This window comes from Nansenia antarctica (assembly GCF_963989245.1).
Source record: "Nansenia antarctica genome assembly, chromosome: 11".
Lineage (NCBI taxonomy): Eukaryota > Metazoa > Chordata > Actinopteri > Argentiniformes > Microstomatidae > Nansenia > Nansenia antarctica.
The window spans coordinates 17,409,302-17,428,205 of NC_137681.1; the positions used below are offsets into that span (position 1 = coordinate 17,409,302).

The 18,904-nt window shown below is 44.8% G+C and overlaps 1 protein-coding gene across 1 annotated transcript; it reads left to right on the forward strand.

Annotated features, from left to right (window-relative positions):
• Positions 1-6: 6 nt before the first annotated feature.
• Positions 7-18,889, forward strand: LOC308167924 (uncharacterized protein; the record flags this gene model as incomplete). The annotated part of the gene is made up of 4 exons (XM_080542401.1): positions 7-20; positions 5,914-8,032; positions 15,372-17,531; positions 18,842-18,889. 4 exons carry the CDS (start codon positions 7-9, stop codon positions 18,887-18,889), a joined length of 4,341 nt encoding a protein of 1,446 aa, XP_080398527.1.
• Between the last annotated feature and the right edge of the window lie 15 nt (positions 18,890-18,904).

Genomic DNA, 18,904 nt, shown 5'->3' on the forward strand with positions numbered 1-18,904 from the left:
TTTAAGATGGCACAGACAAGGCTCGTCTGAAAGTAAAACATCAAAATATCGAGGGCATTAGTTATAAGTTACCCCTAATGGGCCAGCATCAGGTGCAAATGAAAAGTAACATTATTTTAAAAAAAATATTGACATACGGTCACTGAGTACTGCAGAGTACTATTTTTGTTGCTTTAATAAAGGCTGGCAGTCTTTAATTTAACTGTTGTTGGTGTGGACTATATACTGGGGAGGTATTTGAATGAATGAATGGTCTTTATTGTCATTGCTACAGTACAGGTACCAAACAACGAAATTTAGGAGGGGTGGCTCCCCTGGTGTTAGGAAGAAAAAAAATATATATATATATATAATATTCAGGGGTCAAAAAATGTATACAAATATCGGATCGGTATCGGTATCGCCGATACCCGAAGCCCAGGTATCGGTATCGGTATCGGTAGTGAAAAAGTGGGATCGGGACATCCCTAGCTAAAATGTTGTCAGCGTTCATGGACCAAATTGGATGTGTCGATCCATGGCGCTTCCAATTTCCTCACGATAAAAAATTCTCGTTTTTTTCACACGTCCACCATTCGTATAGCAGAATTGATTACTTCTTTATAGACAGAACACTACTTCCCTTTGTCAAAAACGTAGAATATTCAACCATAATTGAATCTGACCATGCCCCAGTACTATTGGATCTGTCCTTCCCACTTAACTACTCTGACCGCGCTCCATGGAGACTTGATACCACACTACTAACAGATAAAGAATTCTGCCAAATGATTTCAACTGCCATAGACAATTTCTTGGAAACCAATAGGGACGACACTGTTTCTCCCTCCCTGCTCTGGCAGACCCTTAAAGTAGTAATAAGGGGGGACATTATTGCATACACATCTAGGCTGAACAAAGCTAGGAGGCAAGAACAGGAGCAACTTCTCAACTCAATGATTGACATAGATCATCAATACTCTGACTCTCCCACCCCGGAGCTTTACAAAAATAAGCTGAATCTCAAAGCCAAATACGAGTTATTAACATCCGATAAGACAGAACGTATGCTGCTGAAATCACGAGGCTTTGTTTATGAGCATGGGGAAAAGGCTGGTAGAATGTTAGCGCATCAATTAAAATGTAAATCCTCTGACCAACAGATTCCACAAATTAAAAGAGAAAATGGGGAGCTTACAACTGACCCCCTCGAAATCAATGAGACTTTTAGGGCATTTTATTCCAAATTGTACACTTCTGAGGCACCCAATGATGATACCAATATGCAACATTTCTTCACAAATTTAAATGCCCCTGTTATCAACCCTGTTCATAAAGCAGAACTTGAACTACCCTTCCAAGACACCGACATTTATAATGCAATCACAGCTATGCAAAGTAGTAAGGCCCCGGGCCCTGATGGATACCCCATCGAATTCTACAAAAAATTCTCAACCAAATTAACTCCGCTCATCTTAGAAATGTTCAATGACTCAATGGATAATGAGGCCCTGCCACAGACGCTAACAGAGGCATTCATAACCCTTTTACCGAAACCAGGGAAAGACAGAACGGAGTGTGGTTCACATCGCCCCATCTCGCTGCTCAACAGCGATGTCAAGATATTAGCTAAAGCACTCGCCCGGCGTCTAGAGTCCGTCACAGACGAGGTGATCTCCCCTGATCAAACTGGCTTCATGCTGGGCCGCCACTCATTCTCTAACATCCGAAACCTTCTAAATGTCGTACATTCTCCTACGTCCGAGGAGGTACCTGAGGTGGTTCTCTCCCTGGATGCGGAGAAGGCTTTTGACAGAGTGGAGTGGGCGTACTTATTTGAATGTCTGAAAGCTTTTGGCTTTGGACCCACTTTTATTGCATGGATCAGACTACTATACTCATCTCCTAAGGCAGGGGTCGGCAATTAGGTTTGGCCTCGGGCCAATTTTTTTTTGAGCCACTAGATGGCGGGCCCGAACATAATCAAAGGCTAATTTAAGTAATTGATTGTTTTAAAATGTGACACGTTCTAATGCTTTGACTTTTCTTTCGACTGTACACATCGCTAGTCAACTAACACAGCTTGTTTTGTGAACCTGCTAACAATGTAAAGTAGTGTTCTAGTTAACTAGGTAGCTGTCCAATCCATTATGTTGCAGTATTTTGGCTTGATTAGCGAGTTTGTGTTGTGATTCTCAACAACGTTGAAACGTAGTTTCACACTTTTCCATATTTTTGAATAATAAATGTGTGGACTGACGATGTAGCGTAGCCTAACTTATTCTAATAATTATGTAACAGTTTCATTCTGATAATTATTCCCCCCTCCTCCCAGACAAGGTCACATTATTATTATTGGATTGGTTGTTTGCGTGCCGGGTGAAGTTAGCCAAACATTTAACCTGCTAGCAAGAGAAACATAATGTCACTCTCCAAAGGTCTAAAGAGGAAAGTTGACGGTGGAAACAGGGCATTTAAAGAGGAATGGACAGCGAACTATACGTTCATCCTACCTGGTTTCATCAATGCAAAGCCGTTGTGAGAGACATTTTCCGTGCTCACAATGTTCCCTTTCTATACGCGAGTCGTCCTTTTCGTCAATGAATGCGATAAAGACGCACGAGAGGAATCGATGGATGCATAAAAACCTTGAGAACTGCCTGTGGATTAAAGTGACGTCAATATCACCAGATATCAAGCAAATACTGACCGATGGGAGATGCTTTTTGTTTGCGCCGATTTTGTTTTCAATGTTTTTCAGAAAATTAAACAGAATTTGCGTTGTTACTGTTCATATGTGTGTTGCAGTCACATATACGTAAACATTACGTTTGAATGGCTTACTGAGCTCGTGTTATTTTGTTCAAACCACACACGGTATGTCGGCTATTTCAGCACCGTGACGCGTTGTCCACCTGCTTATGATTCACTCTGAGGGGTTCAGCGTCAGTGCGCTTCGGTGCACCTTGCTGCCTGATTGTCTGTCCCTGTGTCATTCACTCTCAACATGGATAAAAGTACAATAAGCATTATTCAGGTGGAGTTCGATTCTCTATTCGGACATTATAGGCGCTATATGTGGGACTGTCGGTCCGATATTATTATAAAAAAATAAAAAAAATAAAAAATAAAAAGTGGATTCTCAAAATAATCTGCTGGGCCAAATATTATTGGTGACGGGCCAGCAATGGCCCACGGGCCGCCTATTGCCGACCCCTGTCCTAAGGCATCGGTAGTTACGAACGGGAAACGCTCCACATTTTTCTCATTGTCGAGAGGGACACGCCAGGGGTGCCCGCTGAGCCCACTCCTATTCTCATTCGCCATCGAACCTCTGTCTATCATGTTAAAATCTTCTCCAATAATAAATGGAATTTCTAGATGGGGGAAGGAACACAAGGTGGCGCTATATGCCGACGACTTACTGTTGTATGTATCTGAACCGGTGCAATGCATTTCCCATATAGTTCAGATGCTGCATAGATTTGGTAGCTTTTCGGGATACAAGATCAACCTCACTAAGAGCGAATGTTTTCCAGTGAACAACCTAGATCTCGCAATCCCACAATGTGACTTGCCCTTCCATTTGTCTAAATCTGGCTTCAAATATTTGGGAATTAATATTACACGGTCCTTCTCTAAACTACATGAAAAAAACTTCACGCCCCTTGTTAATAAATTAAAAGATGATTTACAGAAATGGAGGTCCATTAATTTATCACTGGCAGGGAAGATCAACTGTATTAAGCATTAAGATGAACGTTCTACCCCGATTCCTCTACCTTTTCCAATGTCTCCCTATATTCCTCCCAAAGTCCTTCTTCTCGTCCATAGATAAGTCCATATCATCTTTCATTTGGGGGGGGTAAAGTCCCTAGAATACAGAAAAGACTTCTACAGCGACATCGGTCCCAGGGCGGACTGGGCCTACCAAATTTGCTTTATTATCACTGGGCTGCCAATATTCAGAAAATCATATACTGGGTCCATTCACCACAGCCGTCTTGGTGCGAAATAGAAAATGAGTCATGTCTTTCAACATCCCTCTCCGCCTTGATTACCTCCAAACTCCCTCTATCTGCCCCACACTACACCTCTAACCCTGTTGTTGTTAATACATTACGAATATGGTCACAATTTCGACGCCACTTTGGTTTAAAAGATTTCTCCAACCTAGCCCCTATCTGCAATAACCACCTTTTTGTCCCCGCCAGAATAGACAATGCTTTCGCCTTATGGAAAAGACTCGGTCTCTCCAAATTTAAAGATCTCTATACTGAGGGCGTCTTCTCGACCTTTAATCACCTCTCTCAAAAATTCAACCTTCCCCGCTCAAGTTATTTTCGATACCTCCAGGTCCGACATTTCATTAAAAGTTTGGATCCAAACTTCCCAAATGCACCACAACCTTCTGCTATAGATGATATCCTCCAAATTCCTCCCAATCTAAAAGGCCTAATATCAAGTATTTACTCTAGCATATCATCCCTCGGAGACACTTCCCTCCACAAAATTAAAGAGAAATGGCAGGAGGAGCTAGGGGACGTAATACCCGATGACTCCTGGACTGAGGCTCTGACGAGAGTTAACGGGAGCACATCATGTGCTAGACTAGGCGTAATCCAATTTAAGGTCTTGCACCGAATTCACCTTTCCAAATCTAGGCTAGCCAGAATCTATCCTGACGTGGATGAGAATTGTAGCAGATGTCATAACGCTCCGGCAACGCTAACACACATGTTTTGGTCATGTCCCTTATTATTTGATTATTGGTCAGCAGTTTTCAGGACCCTCTCACAGGCACTAGATCTGAACCTGCAACCTAACGCCTACTCAGCTATCTTTGGCATAGCGCCAACTGACCAACAGATTATTAACAAGCATAAAGACATTGTGGCATTTGCCACTCTACTTGCTCGACGGAGGATTTTGCTTTGTTGGACATCCCCCAAACCACCGAATTCCTCCTTATGGTTGACTGACCTTATGCTTCACTTGAAACTTGAAAAGATTAAATATACACTTAGGGGGTCCAAAGACCGCTTTTATTTCACCTGGAACCCAATAATATCCTATTTCAACAAACTAAAAACCCTCCCTGACAATGCAAGTGCGCTGGATGCTGAGTGATGACATATGTTGTGAATCTATTTATCAGGATAAACCCCTAGAGATACATCATCTCGTTCTAGAGAGGGACATATTACAATCATAACAGACATGGTATCACAGACCAACACGACCATCTCATCTATCCTCACTTACAAATGAATTGCACTTTATTTCTCTTTATCTCTTTGATTACTTACCTGTACTGTCTTCATTACCTATCACCACTGTTATTATTATTATTATTATTTATTGTTGTTTATTTATATCCTTCGTCCTGGGATGCACCACTTGGGATTTTGTGTGTGGGGGGGGGGGGGTTGGGACATGTTTGTGTTTTGTGTAAAAACAAACCAAAACTGAAAAGTATTATTTTTGTATATCTGTAACATCTCAATAAAAAGAAAGTAAAAAAATTATTTAAAAAAATAAAATAGAAACCATTAGACAAGGCGTTTTCAAGGCAAGCTCTTCTGTGTCAGGCAATTTAGAATGTTGAAGTTTTTCCAATTGTCCCATTGTGATGCAATAAGAAACTATTACAACATTTGCAACATTTGACAGTGCTACAAAAACACTGTGTGCATTGGCCATTGAGATAATATAGAGATATTGAGATATTGAAAGTACTGGGATTCATCTTAATTATGTATTTTCCAGTTTTGGATATACTGCCAATGCTGAGGTAGGTGTGGGATGCATTAAATGCTAATCAAATGTTGGTGGAACAACAGTCACAGTCACTTTCTGTAAGATTTCCCAAACATCAATACCTATGTTGTGTGTGCGTGTGCGTGCATATGTGCATGTGTGTTTATGTAACAGGGAGACTGAGGACCTGGACCTGAACATCCAGTGTGAGGCCTTTGAGGATTCCATGGCCGAGGATGCGGAGGAGATGGAGAGGGTGTACGGAGGCATCGACATGAGCAGTCACCAGGAGGTCTTCACCTCCCTCCTCACCAAAGTGAGCAGCTCCCCAGCCTCTGTCCAGCTGCTGTCCATCCTGCAGGCTCTGCTGCTGGTGGCTCCAGGACGGGGAGACGTGTGGCTGACCCTGGAGGCCCTGGCTGTCCGTGCCACTCTGCTGGCCCACGACTCACAAATGGACTCCGCTGAACGTTTGATGGAGCGCCTGCTCTCTTCCAAGAGACAACAGATCTCAGCCAGTCCCAAGACCAAGACCACCAACAGGGCAATCCAGACAGACTTGCTCGGCAGCACAACCAACCAATCAGACATGGCTTCCGTAACTCCCCCTCCTCCCCCTCCTCCCCCTCCACTTCCTGCTGCTACCCCAAACCCTCCTCCTCCCCCACCCCCACCCCTGCCAGGCACCACTTATGGTGCACCCCCACCACCTCCTCCTTTACCTGGGATGCCACCTCCTCCTCCACCACCTCTACCAGGGATGGGGCAGGGAGGTCCACCTCCTCCCCCTCCCCTGCCTGGTATGGGCCCCCCACCTCCCCCTCCCCTGCCTGGTATGGGCCCCCCACCTCCCCCTCCCCTGCCTGGTATGGGCCCCCCTCCCCCACCACCCCCTCCCCCAGGTATTGGAGGAGGTATTATTGTGCCCCAGAACGCTCCTCTCCCCAAGGCCAGCCGCTGTCCCACACTGCGCATGAAGAAGCTCAACTGGCAGAAGCTGCCCTCCAGAGTGGTGTCTGAAAGCCAATCCATGTGGTCGTCAGTGCAGTCTGATTCCCTGGAACCTGACTACTCCAGCATTGAGGAGCTCTTCTGTCTGCCAGTGACTGACTCAAAGGCCAAAAGTACCAACACTACGGTCAAACGAGAGCCCAAAGAGATATCCTTCATTGATGCCAAGAAAAATCTAGATTTGAACATATTCTTGAAGCAGTTCAGATGCTCACATAAAGACTTTGTAGCTATGATCCAAAATGGGGACCGTTCCAAGTTTGACGTCGAGGTGCTGAAACAGATGCAGACGTTACTGCCGGAGAAACATGAGATTGAGAACCTCAAGTCATACCAAGGGGAGATAGAGAAGCTGGCCGGTGTGGATCGGTTCTACCTCGAGCTCCTATCAGTTTCATGCTACACCATGAGGATCGAGTGCATGCTTCTCTGTGAGGAGACCCCTTCTGTGTTAAAGATGCTGCAACCCAAAGCTGAGCTGCTGGACGCAGCCTGTGAGAGTTTGAAGGAGAGCACCCGCCTTCCAAGTTTCTGCAAGCTCATACTTGACATTGGAAACTTCCTCAACTATGGGAGTCACATAGGCAATGCAGATGGCTTCAAGATCAGCACCTTGCTGAAGCTCACAGATACCAAAGCCAACAAGTCCCGTATCACATTGCTCCATCACATCCTGGAGGAGGCGGAGAAAACCCATGCTGACTTGCTGAACCTTCCGGATGATCTAGAGATCTGTGAAAAGGCTGCTAGAATAAATGTGGATTCTATTCAGGCAGAGTCGAGCTCACTGGTCAAACGGTTGAAGGGTTCTGAGAAAAAAGTGTCCTCTTCTTCTCAGGAGGATATCAAGCAGCAGTATCTCACTGCTATGAAGGGGAACCTGGAGGCCTGTGAGAAGCTGCAGGAGCTCTTTGCCTCCATCAAAAAGAAGAAGGAAGAGCTAGCAGAGTATCTGTGTGAGGACACGTCCCGCCTCTCACTAGAGGAGCTGTTCAACACCATCAAGACCTTCAGAGGACTCTTCCTTAAAGCAATCAAGGAAAACCAGACCTGGAGAGAGCAGGCCATCAAGGCAGAGAAGAGGAAGAAACAGCAAGAGGAGGATGACGCCAAGAGACCGAGGGGGGAGAACGGAAAAATAATTCGTAAAGCCCCCCCAGTCCAGGAGGAGGGCTGCATCATGTTGGACCACCTGTTGGCTATGATGAAGGGCAATGCACTAAGGAAGACCACCAGGGCCCAGGCAGACAGGGGCAGCCTGCCCTCTAATGACAAGAAAAGGGATAGCACCCAGCCTGAACATGCCAAGCTTGAGCGATCATCAGCCGTAGATACCCAATATGGCATAGAAGTGGACAAGGTGGCATCAACCATTCAGCAAGGATCGCAGGACAGACTGCCACACACAGGGGAGTCCACATCAGGCCTTCCAACAGGACTCAAACTGGATTAATCAGAGACCATCGCCCCCCTCAATCCTGGATTGGATCCCCTGCTCAAGGAGGGATCTTCAGAGAGAGATGAGGGCATCAGTGGCGGCTCCTGCCAAATCTCTCAGGGGGGGCAATTGTTGCGTTGATGGTTAAGGTGACACGTTCAAGGGTAAATTCACCTAAATCAGCGGGCTTAAATAAATTGACTCTCACAGCCAAAAAATAAATAATAAAAATAAAAAAAAGCTCTTTGGTCTTGCCCATTGTGGAGAGGTTGGGGTCTGATTGATTGAGTGTGTGGAGTGTGTCTTTTATAAAGGTAACGAGTTCAAACTGGTGCAGTTAATACAGGTAATGAGTGGAGAATAGGAGGGCTTCTTAAAGAAAAACTAACAGGTCTGTGAGAGCTGGAATTATTACTGGTTGGTAGGTGATCAAATACTTATTTCATACAATAAAATGCAAATTAATTATTTAAAAGTCATACAATGTGATTTTCTGGATTTTTGTTTTAGATTCCGTCTCTCACAGTTGAAGTGTACCTATGATAAAAATTACAGACCTCTACATTCTTTCTAAGTGGGAAAACCTGCAAAATCAGCAGTGTATCAAATACTTGTTCTCCCCACTGTAGTTACCGAAATAAAACACAGATCAAAAGATTTAATGTACGATTCAAGTAGCCGATGTCCTTGACAACTGGTAAATGTGGTGGAGCAGGATTTAGCTTCTCTGAGGAGTTAAGTAGAGAGAGCAGCCTGTGGCTGTGGAAAGGATTGGGCTTAAATTGAGGATACACTAAAACGTGAAACTGACAAGCGCCAAAAAAGCTCCCCTGCCAGTTCCTGCCAACAGAGACTTGTTGAGACCAGCGTGCAGGGGGTTGGCACGGGTTCACACCGAGGCTGGTTGAGGCAGAAATCGAAGGACGTCGTGTGTTTTTATATTCCTCATTCGATTCCATGCATTACAATAAGCCTGTCCACCGATTTTCTACCTCCATGGTTGGAACCACGAGACTAGACACTACATGGTCATGGATGTGCCTAGGGACACAGCAAGCATGACCAGGGAAAGTTGTCTCCACAGGACCTGAAGCACAAAGCACCAATTCAGTTCAAGAAAAGAGAAAGAGTAGAGAAATGTATGCTTGTTACACAGAAAGTGTTAAAAAATAAAACTGACGTCATAATCTGCCCTCTAGGGCCAGCATCAGGTGCAGATCAAGCGTCAAGGGGGTTACTATCGTTGAACAGAGAATAGTGGCTTTAAGATGGCACAGACAAGGCTCGTCTGAAAGTAAAACATCAAAATATCGAGGGCATTAGTTATAAGTTACCCCTAATGGGCCAGCATCAGGTGCAAATGAAAAGTAACATTATTTTAAAAAAAATATTGACATACGGTCACTGAGTACTGCAGAGTACTATTTTTGTTGCTTTAATAAAGGCTGGCAGTCTTTAATTTAACTGTTGTTGGTGTGGACTATATACTGGGGAGGTATTTGAATGAATGAATGGTCTTTATTGTCATTGCTACAGTACAGGTACCAAACAACGAAATTTAGGAGGGGTGGCTCCCCTGGTGTTAGGAAGAAAAAAAATATATATATATATATAATATTCAGGGGTCAAAAAATGTATACAAATATCGGATCGGTATCGGTATCGCCGATACCCGAAGCCCAGGTATCGGTATCGGTATCGGTAGTGAAAAAGTGGGATCGGGACATCCCTAGCTAAAATGTTGTCAGCGTTCATGGACCAAATTGGATGTGTCGATCCATGGCGCTTCCAATTTCCTCACGATAAAAAATTCTCGTTTTTTTCACACGTCCACCATTCGTATAGCAGAATTGATTACTTCTTTATAGACAGAACACTACTTCCCTTTGTCAAAAACGTAGAATATTCAACCATAATTGAATCTGACCATGCCCCAGTACTATTGGATCTGTCCTTCCCACTTAACTACTCTGACCGCGCTCCATGGAGACTTGATACCACACTACTAACAGATAAAGAATTCTGCCAAATGATTTCAACTGCCATAGACAATTTCTTGGAAACCAATAGGGACGACACTGTTTCTCCCTCCCTGCTCTGGCAGACCCTTAAAGTAGTAATAAGGGGGGACATTATTGCATACACATCTAGGCTGAACAAAGCTAGGAGGCAAGAACAGGAGCAACTTCTCAACTCAATGATTGACATAGATCATCAATACTCTGACTCTCCCACCCCGGAGCTTTACAAAAATAAGCTGAATCTCAAAGCCAAATACGAGTTATTAACATCCGATAAGACAGAACGTATGCTGCTGAAATCACGAGGCTTTGTTTATGAGCATGGGGAAAAGGCTGGTAGAATGTTAGCGCATCAATTAAAATGTAAATCCTCTGACCAACAGATTCCACAAATTAAAAGAGAAAATGGGGAGCTTACAACTGACCCCCTCGAAATCAATGAGACTTTTAGGGCATTTTATTCCAAATTGTACACTTCTGAGGCACCCAATGATGATACCAATATGCAACATTTCTTCACAAATTTAAATGCCCCTGTTATCAACCCTGTTCATAAAGCAGAACTTGAACTACCCTTCCAAGACACCGACATTTATAATGCAATCACAGCTATGCAAAGTAGTAAGGCCCCGGGCCCTGATGGATACCCCATCGAATTCTACAAAAAATTCTCAACCAAATTAACTCCGCTCATCTTAGAAATGTTCAATGACTCAATGGATAATGAGGCCCTGCCACAGACGCTAACAGAGGCATTCATAACCCTTTTACCGAAACCAGGGAAAGACAGAACGGAGTGTGGTTCACATCGCCCCATCTCGCTGCTCAACAGCGATGTCAAGATATTAGCTAAAGCACTCGCCCGGCGTCTAGAGTCCGTCACAGACGAGGTGATCTCCCCTGATCAAACTGGCTTCATGCTGGGCCGCCACTCATTCTCTAACATCCGAAACCTTCTAAATGTCGTACATTCTCCTACGTCCGAGGAGGTACCTGAGGTGGTTCTCTCCCTGGATGCGGAGAAGGCTTTTGACAGAGTGGAGTGGGCGTACTTATTTGAATGTCTGAAAGCTTTTGGCTTTGGACCCACTTTTATTGCATGGATCAGACTACTATACTCATCTCCTAAGGCAGGGGTCGGCAATTAGGTTTGGCCTCGGGCCAATTTTTTTTTGAGCCACTAGATGGCGGGCCCGAACATAATCAAAGGCTAATTTAAGTAATTGATTGTTTTAAAATGTGACACGTTCTAATGCTTTGACTTTTCTTTCGACTGTACACATCGCTAGTCAACTAACACAGCTTGTTTTGTGAACCTGCTAACAATGTAAAGTAGTGTTCTAGTTAACTAGGTAGCTGTCCAATCCATTATGTTGCAGTATTTTGGCTTGATTAGCGAGTTTGTGTTGTGATTCTCAACAACGTTGAAACGTAGTTTCACACTTTTCCATATTTTTGAATAATAAATGTGTGGACTGACGATGTAGCGTAGCCTAACTTATTCTAATAATTATGTAACAGTTTCATTCTGATAATTATTCCCCCCTCCTCCCAGACAAGGTCACATTATTATTATTGGATTGGTTGTTTGCGTGCCGGGTGAAGTTAGCCAAACATTTAACCTGCTAGCAAGAGAAACATAATGTCACTCTCCAAAGGTCTAAAGAGGAAAGTTGACGGTGGAAACAGGGCATTTAAAGAGGAATGGACAGCGAACTATACGTTCATCCTACCTGGTTTCATCAATGCAAAGCCGTTGTGAGAGACATTTTCCGTGCTCACAATGTTCCCTTTCTATACGCGAGTCGTCCTTTTCGTCAATGAATGCGATAAAGACGCACGAGAGGAATCGATGGATGCATAAAAACCTTGAGAACTGCCTGTGGATTAAAGTGACGTCAATATCACCAGATATCAAGCAAATACTGACCGATGGGAGATGCTTTTTGTTTGCGCCGATTTTGTTTTCAATGTTTTTCAGAAAATTAAACAGAATTTGCGTTGTTACTGTTCATATGTGTGTTGCAGTCACATATACGTAAACATTACGTTTGAATGGCTTACTGAGCTCGTGTTATTTTGTTCAAACCACACACGGTATGTCGGCTATTTCAGCACCGTGACGCGTTGTCCACCTGCTTATGATTCACTCTGAGGGGTTCAGCGTCAGTGCGCTTCGGTGCACCTTGCTGCCTGATTGTCTGTCCCTGTGTCATTCACTCTCAACATGGATAAAAGTACAATAAGCATTATTCAGGTGGAGTTCGATTCTCTATTCGGACATTATAGGCGCTATATGTGGGACTGTCGGTCCGATATTATTATAAAAAAATAAAAAAAATAAAAAATAAAAAGTGGATTCTCAAAATAATCTGCTGGGCCAAATATTATTGGTGACGGGCCAGCAATGGCCCACGGGCCGCCTATTGCCGACCCCTGTCCTAAGGCATCGGTAGTTACGAACGGGAAACGCTCCACGTTTTTCTCATTGTCGAGAGGGACACGCCAGGGGTGCCCGCTGAGCCCACTCCTATTCTCATTCGCCATCGAACCTCTGTCTATCATGTTAAAATCTTCTCCAATAATAAATGGAATTTCTAGATGGGGGAAGGAACACAAGGTGGCGCTATATGCCGACGACTTACTGTTGTATGTATCTGAACCGGTGCAATGCATTTCCCATATAGTTCAGATGCTGCATAGATTTGGTAGCTTTTCGGGATACAAGATCAACCTCACTAAGAGCGAATGTTTTCCAGTGAACAACCTAGATCTCGCAATCCCACAATGTGACTTGCCCTTCCATTTGTCTAAATCTGGCTTCAAATATTTGGGAATTAATATTACACGGTCCTTCTCTAAACTACATGAAAAAAACTTCACGCCCCTTGTTAATAAATTAAAAGATGATTTACAGAAATGGAGGTCCATTAATTTATCACTTGCAGGGAAGATCAACTGTATTAAGCATTAAGATGAACGTTCTACCCCGATTCCTCTACCTTTTCCAATGTCTCCCTATATTCCTCCCAAAGTCCTTCTTCTCGTCCATAGATAAGTCCATATCATCTTTCATTTGGGGGGGGTAAAGTCCCTAGAATACAGAAAAGACTTCTACAGCGACATCGGTCCCAGGGCGGACTGGGCCTACCAAATTTGCTTTATTATCACTGGGCTGCCAATATTCAGAAAATCATATACTGGGTCCATTCACCACAGCCGTCTTGGTGCGAAATAGAAAATGAGTCATGTCTTTCAACATCCCTCTCCGCCTTGATTACCTCCAAACTCCCTCTATCTGCCCCCACACTACACCTCTAACCCTGTTGTTGTTAATACATTACGAATATGGTCACAATTTCGACGCCACTTTGGTTTAAAAGATTTCTCCAACCTAGCCCCTATCTGCAATAACCACCTTTTTGTCCCCGCCAGAATAGACAATGCTTTCGCCTTATGGAAAAGACTCGGTCTCTCCAAATTTAAAGATCTCTATACTGAGGGCGTCTTCTCGACCTTTAATCACCTCTCTCAAAAATTCAACCTTCCCCGCTCAAGTTATTTTCGATACCTCCAGGTCCGACATTTCATTAAAAGTTTGGATCCAAACTTCCCAAATGCACCACAACCTTCTGCTATAGATGATATCCTCCAAATTCCTCCCAATCTAAAAGGCCTAATATCAAGTATTTACTCTAGCATATCATCCCTCGGAGACACTTCCCTCCACAAAATTAAAGAGAAATGGCAGGAGGGGACGTAATACCCGATGACTCCTGGACTGAGGCTCTGACGAGAGTTAACGGGAGCACATCATGTGCTAGACTAGGCTTAATCCAATTTAAGGTCTTGCACCGAATTCACCTTTCCAAATCTAGGCTAGCCAGAATCTATCCTGACGTGGATGAGAATTGTAGCAGATGTCATAACGCTCCGGCAACGCTAACACACATGTTTTGGTCATGTCCCTTATTATTTGATTAGTGGTCAGCAGTTTTCAGGACCCTCTCACAGGCACTAGATCTGAACCTGCAACCTAACGCCTACTCAGCTATCTTTGGCATAGCGCCAACTGACCAACAGATTATTAACAAGCATAAAGACATTGTGGCATTTGCCACTCTACTTGCTCGACGGAGGATTTTGCTTTGTTGGACATCCCCCAAACCACCGAATTCCTCCTTATGGTTGACTGACCTTATGCTTCACTTGAAACTTGAAAAGATTAAATATACACTTAGGGGGTCCAAAGACCGCTTTTATTTCACCTGGAACCCAATAATATCCTATTTCAACAAACTAAAAACCCTCCCTGACAATGCAAGTGCGCTGGATGCTGAGTGATGACATATGTTGTGAATCTATTTATCAGGATAAACCCCTAGAGATACATCATCTCGTTCTAGAGAGGGACATATTACAATCATAACAGACATGGTATCACAGACCAACACGACCATCTCATCTATCCTCACTTACAAATGAATTGCACTTTATTTCTCTTTATCTCTTTGATTACTTACCTGTACTGTCTTCATTACCTATCACCACTGTTATTATTATTATTATTATTTATTGTTGTTTATTTATATCCTTCGTCCTGGGATGCACCACTTGGGATTTTGTGGGGGGGGGGGGGGGGGGGGGGGGGGGTTGGGACATGTTTGTGTTTTGTGTAAAAACAAACCAAAACTGAAAAGTATTATTTTTGTATATCTGTAACATCTCAATAAAAAGAAAGTAAAAAAATTATTTTAAAAAATAAAATAGAAACCATTAGACAAGGCGTTTTCAAGGCAAGCTCTTCTGTGTCAGGCAATTTAGAATGTTGAAGTTTTTCCAATTGTCCCATTGTGATGCAATAAGAAACTATTACAACATTTGCAACATTTGACAGTGCTACAAAAACACTGTGTGCATTGGCCATTGAGATAATATAGAGATATTGAGATATTGAAAGTACTGGGATTCATCTTAATTATGTATTTTCCAGTTTTGGATATACTGCCAATGCTGAGGTAGGTGTGGGATGCATTAAATGCTAATCAAATGTTGGTGGAACAACAGTCACAGTCACTTTCTGTAAGATTTCCCAAACATCAATACCTATGTTGTGTGTGCGTGTGCGTGCATATGTGCATGTGTGTTTATGTAACAGGGAGACTGAGGACCTGGACCTGAACATCCAGTGTGAGGCCTTTGAGGATTCCATGGCCGAGGATGCGGAGGAGATGGAGAGGGTGTACGGAGGCATCGACATGAGCAGTCACCAGGAGGTCTTCACCTCCCTCCTCACCAAAGTGAGCAGCTCCCCAGCCTCTGTCCAGCTGCTGTCCATCCTGCAGGCTCTGCTGCTGGTGGCTCCAGGACGGGGAGACGTGTGGCTGACCCTGGAGGCCCTGGCTGTACGTGCCACTCTGCTGGCCCACGACTCACAAATGGACTCCGCTGAACGTTTGATGGAGCGCCTGCTCTCTTCCAAGAGACAACAGATCTCAGCCAGTCCCAAGACCAAGACCACCAACAGGGCAATCCAGACAGACTTGCTCGGCAGCACAACCAACCAATCAGACATGGCTTCCGTAACTCCCCCTCCTCCCCCTCCTCCCCCTCCACTTCCTGCTGCTACCCCAAACCCTCCTCCTCCCCCACCCCCACCCCTGCCAGGCACCACTTATGGTGCACCCCCACCACCTCCTCCTTTACCTGGGATGCCACCTCCTCCTCCACCACCTCTACCAGGGATGGGGCAGGGAGGTCCACCTCCTCCCCCTCCCCTGCCTGGTATGGGCCCCCCACCTCCCCCTCCCCTGCCTGGTATGGGCCCCCCACCTCCCCCTCCCCTGCCTGGTATGGGCCCCCCTCCCCCACCACCCCCTCCCCCAGGTATTGGAGGAGGTATTATTGTGCCCCAGAACGCTCCTCTCCCCAAGGCCAGCCGCTGTCCCACACTGCGCATGAAGAAGCTCAACTGGCAGAAGCTGCCCTCCAGAGTGGTGTCTGAAAGCCAATCCATGTGGTCGTCAGTGCAGTCTGATTCCCTGGAACCTGACTACTCCAGCATTGAGGAGCTCTTCTGTCTGCCAGTGACTGACTCAAAGGCCAAAAGTACCAACACTACGGTCAAACGAGAGCCCAAAGAGATATCCTTCATTGATGCCAAGAAAAATCTAGATTTGAACATATTCTTGAAGCAGTTCAGATGCTCACATAAAGACTTTGTAGCTATGATCCAAAATGGGGACCGTTCCAAGTTTGACGTCGAGGTGCTGAAACAGATGCAGACGTTACTGCCGGAGAAACATGAGATTGAGAACCTCAAGTCATACCAAGGGGAGATAGAGAAGCTGGCCGGTGTGGATCGGTTCTACCTCGAGCTCCTATCAGTTTCATGCTACACCATGAGGATCGAGTGCATGCTTCTCTGTGAGGAGACCCCTTCTGTGTTAAAGATGCTGCAACCCAAAGCTGAGCTGCTGGACGCAGCCTGTGAGAGTTTGAAGGAGAGCACCCGCCTTCCAAGTTTCTGCAAGCTCATACTTGACATTGGAAACTTCCTCAACTATGGGAGTCACATAGGCAATGCAGATGGCTTCAAGATCAGCACCTTGCTGAAGCTCACAGATACCAAAGCCAACAAGTCCCGTATCACATTGCTCCATCACATCCTGGAGGAGGCGGAGAAAACCCATGCTGACTTGCTGAACCTTCCGGATGATCTAGAGATCTGTGAAAAGGCTGCTAGAATAAATGTGGATTCTATTCAGGCAGAGTCGAGCTCACTGGTCAAATGGTTGAAGGGTTCTGAGAAAAAAGTGTCCTCTTCTTCTCAGGAGGATATCAAGCAGCAGTATCTCACTGCTATGAAGGGGAACCTGGAGGCCTGTGAGAAGCTGCAGGAGCTCTTTGCCTCCATCAAAAAGAAGAAGGAAGAGCTAGCAGAGTATCTGTGTGAGGACACGTCCCGCCTCTCACTAGAGGAGCTGTTCAACACCATCAAGACCTTCAGAGGACTCTTCCTTAAAGCAATCAAGGAAAACCAGACCTGGAGAGAGCAGGCCATCAAGGCAGAGAAGAGGAAGAAACAGCAAGAGGAGGATGACGCCAAGAGACCGAGGGGGGAGAACGGAAAAATAATTCGTAAAGCCCCCCCAGTCCAGGAGGAGGGCTGCATCATGTTGGACCACCTGTTGGCTATGATGAAGGGCAATGCACTAAGGAAGACCACCAGGGCCCAGGCAGACAGGGGCAGCCTGCCCTCTAATGACAAGAAAAGGGATAGCACCCAGCCTGAACATGCCAAGCTTGAGCGATCATCAGCCGTAGATACCCAATATGGCATAGAAGTGGACAAGGTGGCATCAACCATTCAGCAAGGATCGCAGGACAGACTGCCACACACAGGGGAGTCCACATCAGGCCTTCCAACAGGACTCAAACTGGATTAATCAGAGACCATCGCCCCCCTCAATCCTGGATTGGATCCCCTGCTCAAGGAGGGATCTTCAGAGAGAGATGAGGGCATCAGTGGCGGCTCCTGCCAAATCTCTCAGGGGGGGCAATTGTTGCGTTGATGGTTAAGGTGACACGTTCAAGGGTAAATTCACCTAAATCAGCGGGCTTAAATAAATTGACTCTCACAGCCAAAAAATAAATAATAAAAATAAAAAAAAGCTCTTTGGTCTTGCCCATTGTGGAGAGGTTGGGGTCTGATTGATTGAGTGTGTGGAGTGTGTCTTTTATAAAGGTAACGAGTTCAAACTGGTGCAGTTAATACAGGTAATGAGTGGAGAATAGGAGGGCTTCTTAAAGAAAAACTAACAGGTCTGTGAGAGCTGGAATTATTACTGGTTGGTAGGTGATCAAATACTTATTTCATACAATAAAATGCAAATTAATTATTTAAAAGTCATACAATGTGATTTTCTGGATTTTTGTTTTAGATTCCGTCTCTCACAGTTGAAGTGTACCTATGATAAAAATTACAGACCTCTACATTCTTTCTAAGTGGGAAAACCTGCAAAATCAGCAGTGTATCAAATACTTGTTCTCCCCACTGTAGTTACCGAAATAAAACACAGATCAAAAGATTTAATGTACGATTCAAGTAGCCGATGTCCTTGACAACTGGTAAATGTGGTGGAGCAGGATTTAGCTTCTCTGAGGAGTTAAGTAGAGAGAGCAGCCTGTGGCTGTGGAAAGGATTGGGCTTAAATTGAGGATACACTAAAACGTGAAACTGACAAGCGCCAAAAAAGCTCCCCTGCCAGTTCCTGCCAACAGAGACTTGTTGAGACCAGCGTGCAGGGGGTTGGCACGGGTTCACACCGAGGCTGGTTGAGGCAGAAATCGAAGGACGTCGTGTGTTTTTATATTCCTCATTCGATTCCATGCATTACAATAAGCCTGTCCACCGATTTTCTACCTCCATGGTTGGAACCACGAGACTAGACACTACATGGTCATGGATGTGCCTAGGGACACAGCAAGCATGACCAGGGAAAGTTGTCTCCACAGGACCTGAAGCACAAAGCACCAATTCAGTTCAAGAAAAGAGAAAGAGTAGAGAAATGTATGCTTGTTACACAGAAAGTGTTAAAAAATAAAACTGACGTCATAATCTGCCCTCTAGGGCCAGCATCAGGTGCAGATCAAGCGTCAAGGGGGTTACTATCGTTGAACAGAGAATAGTGGC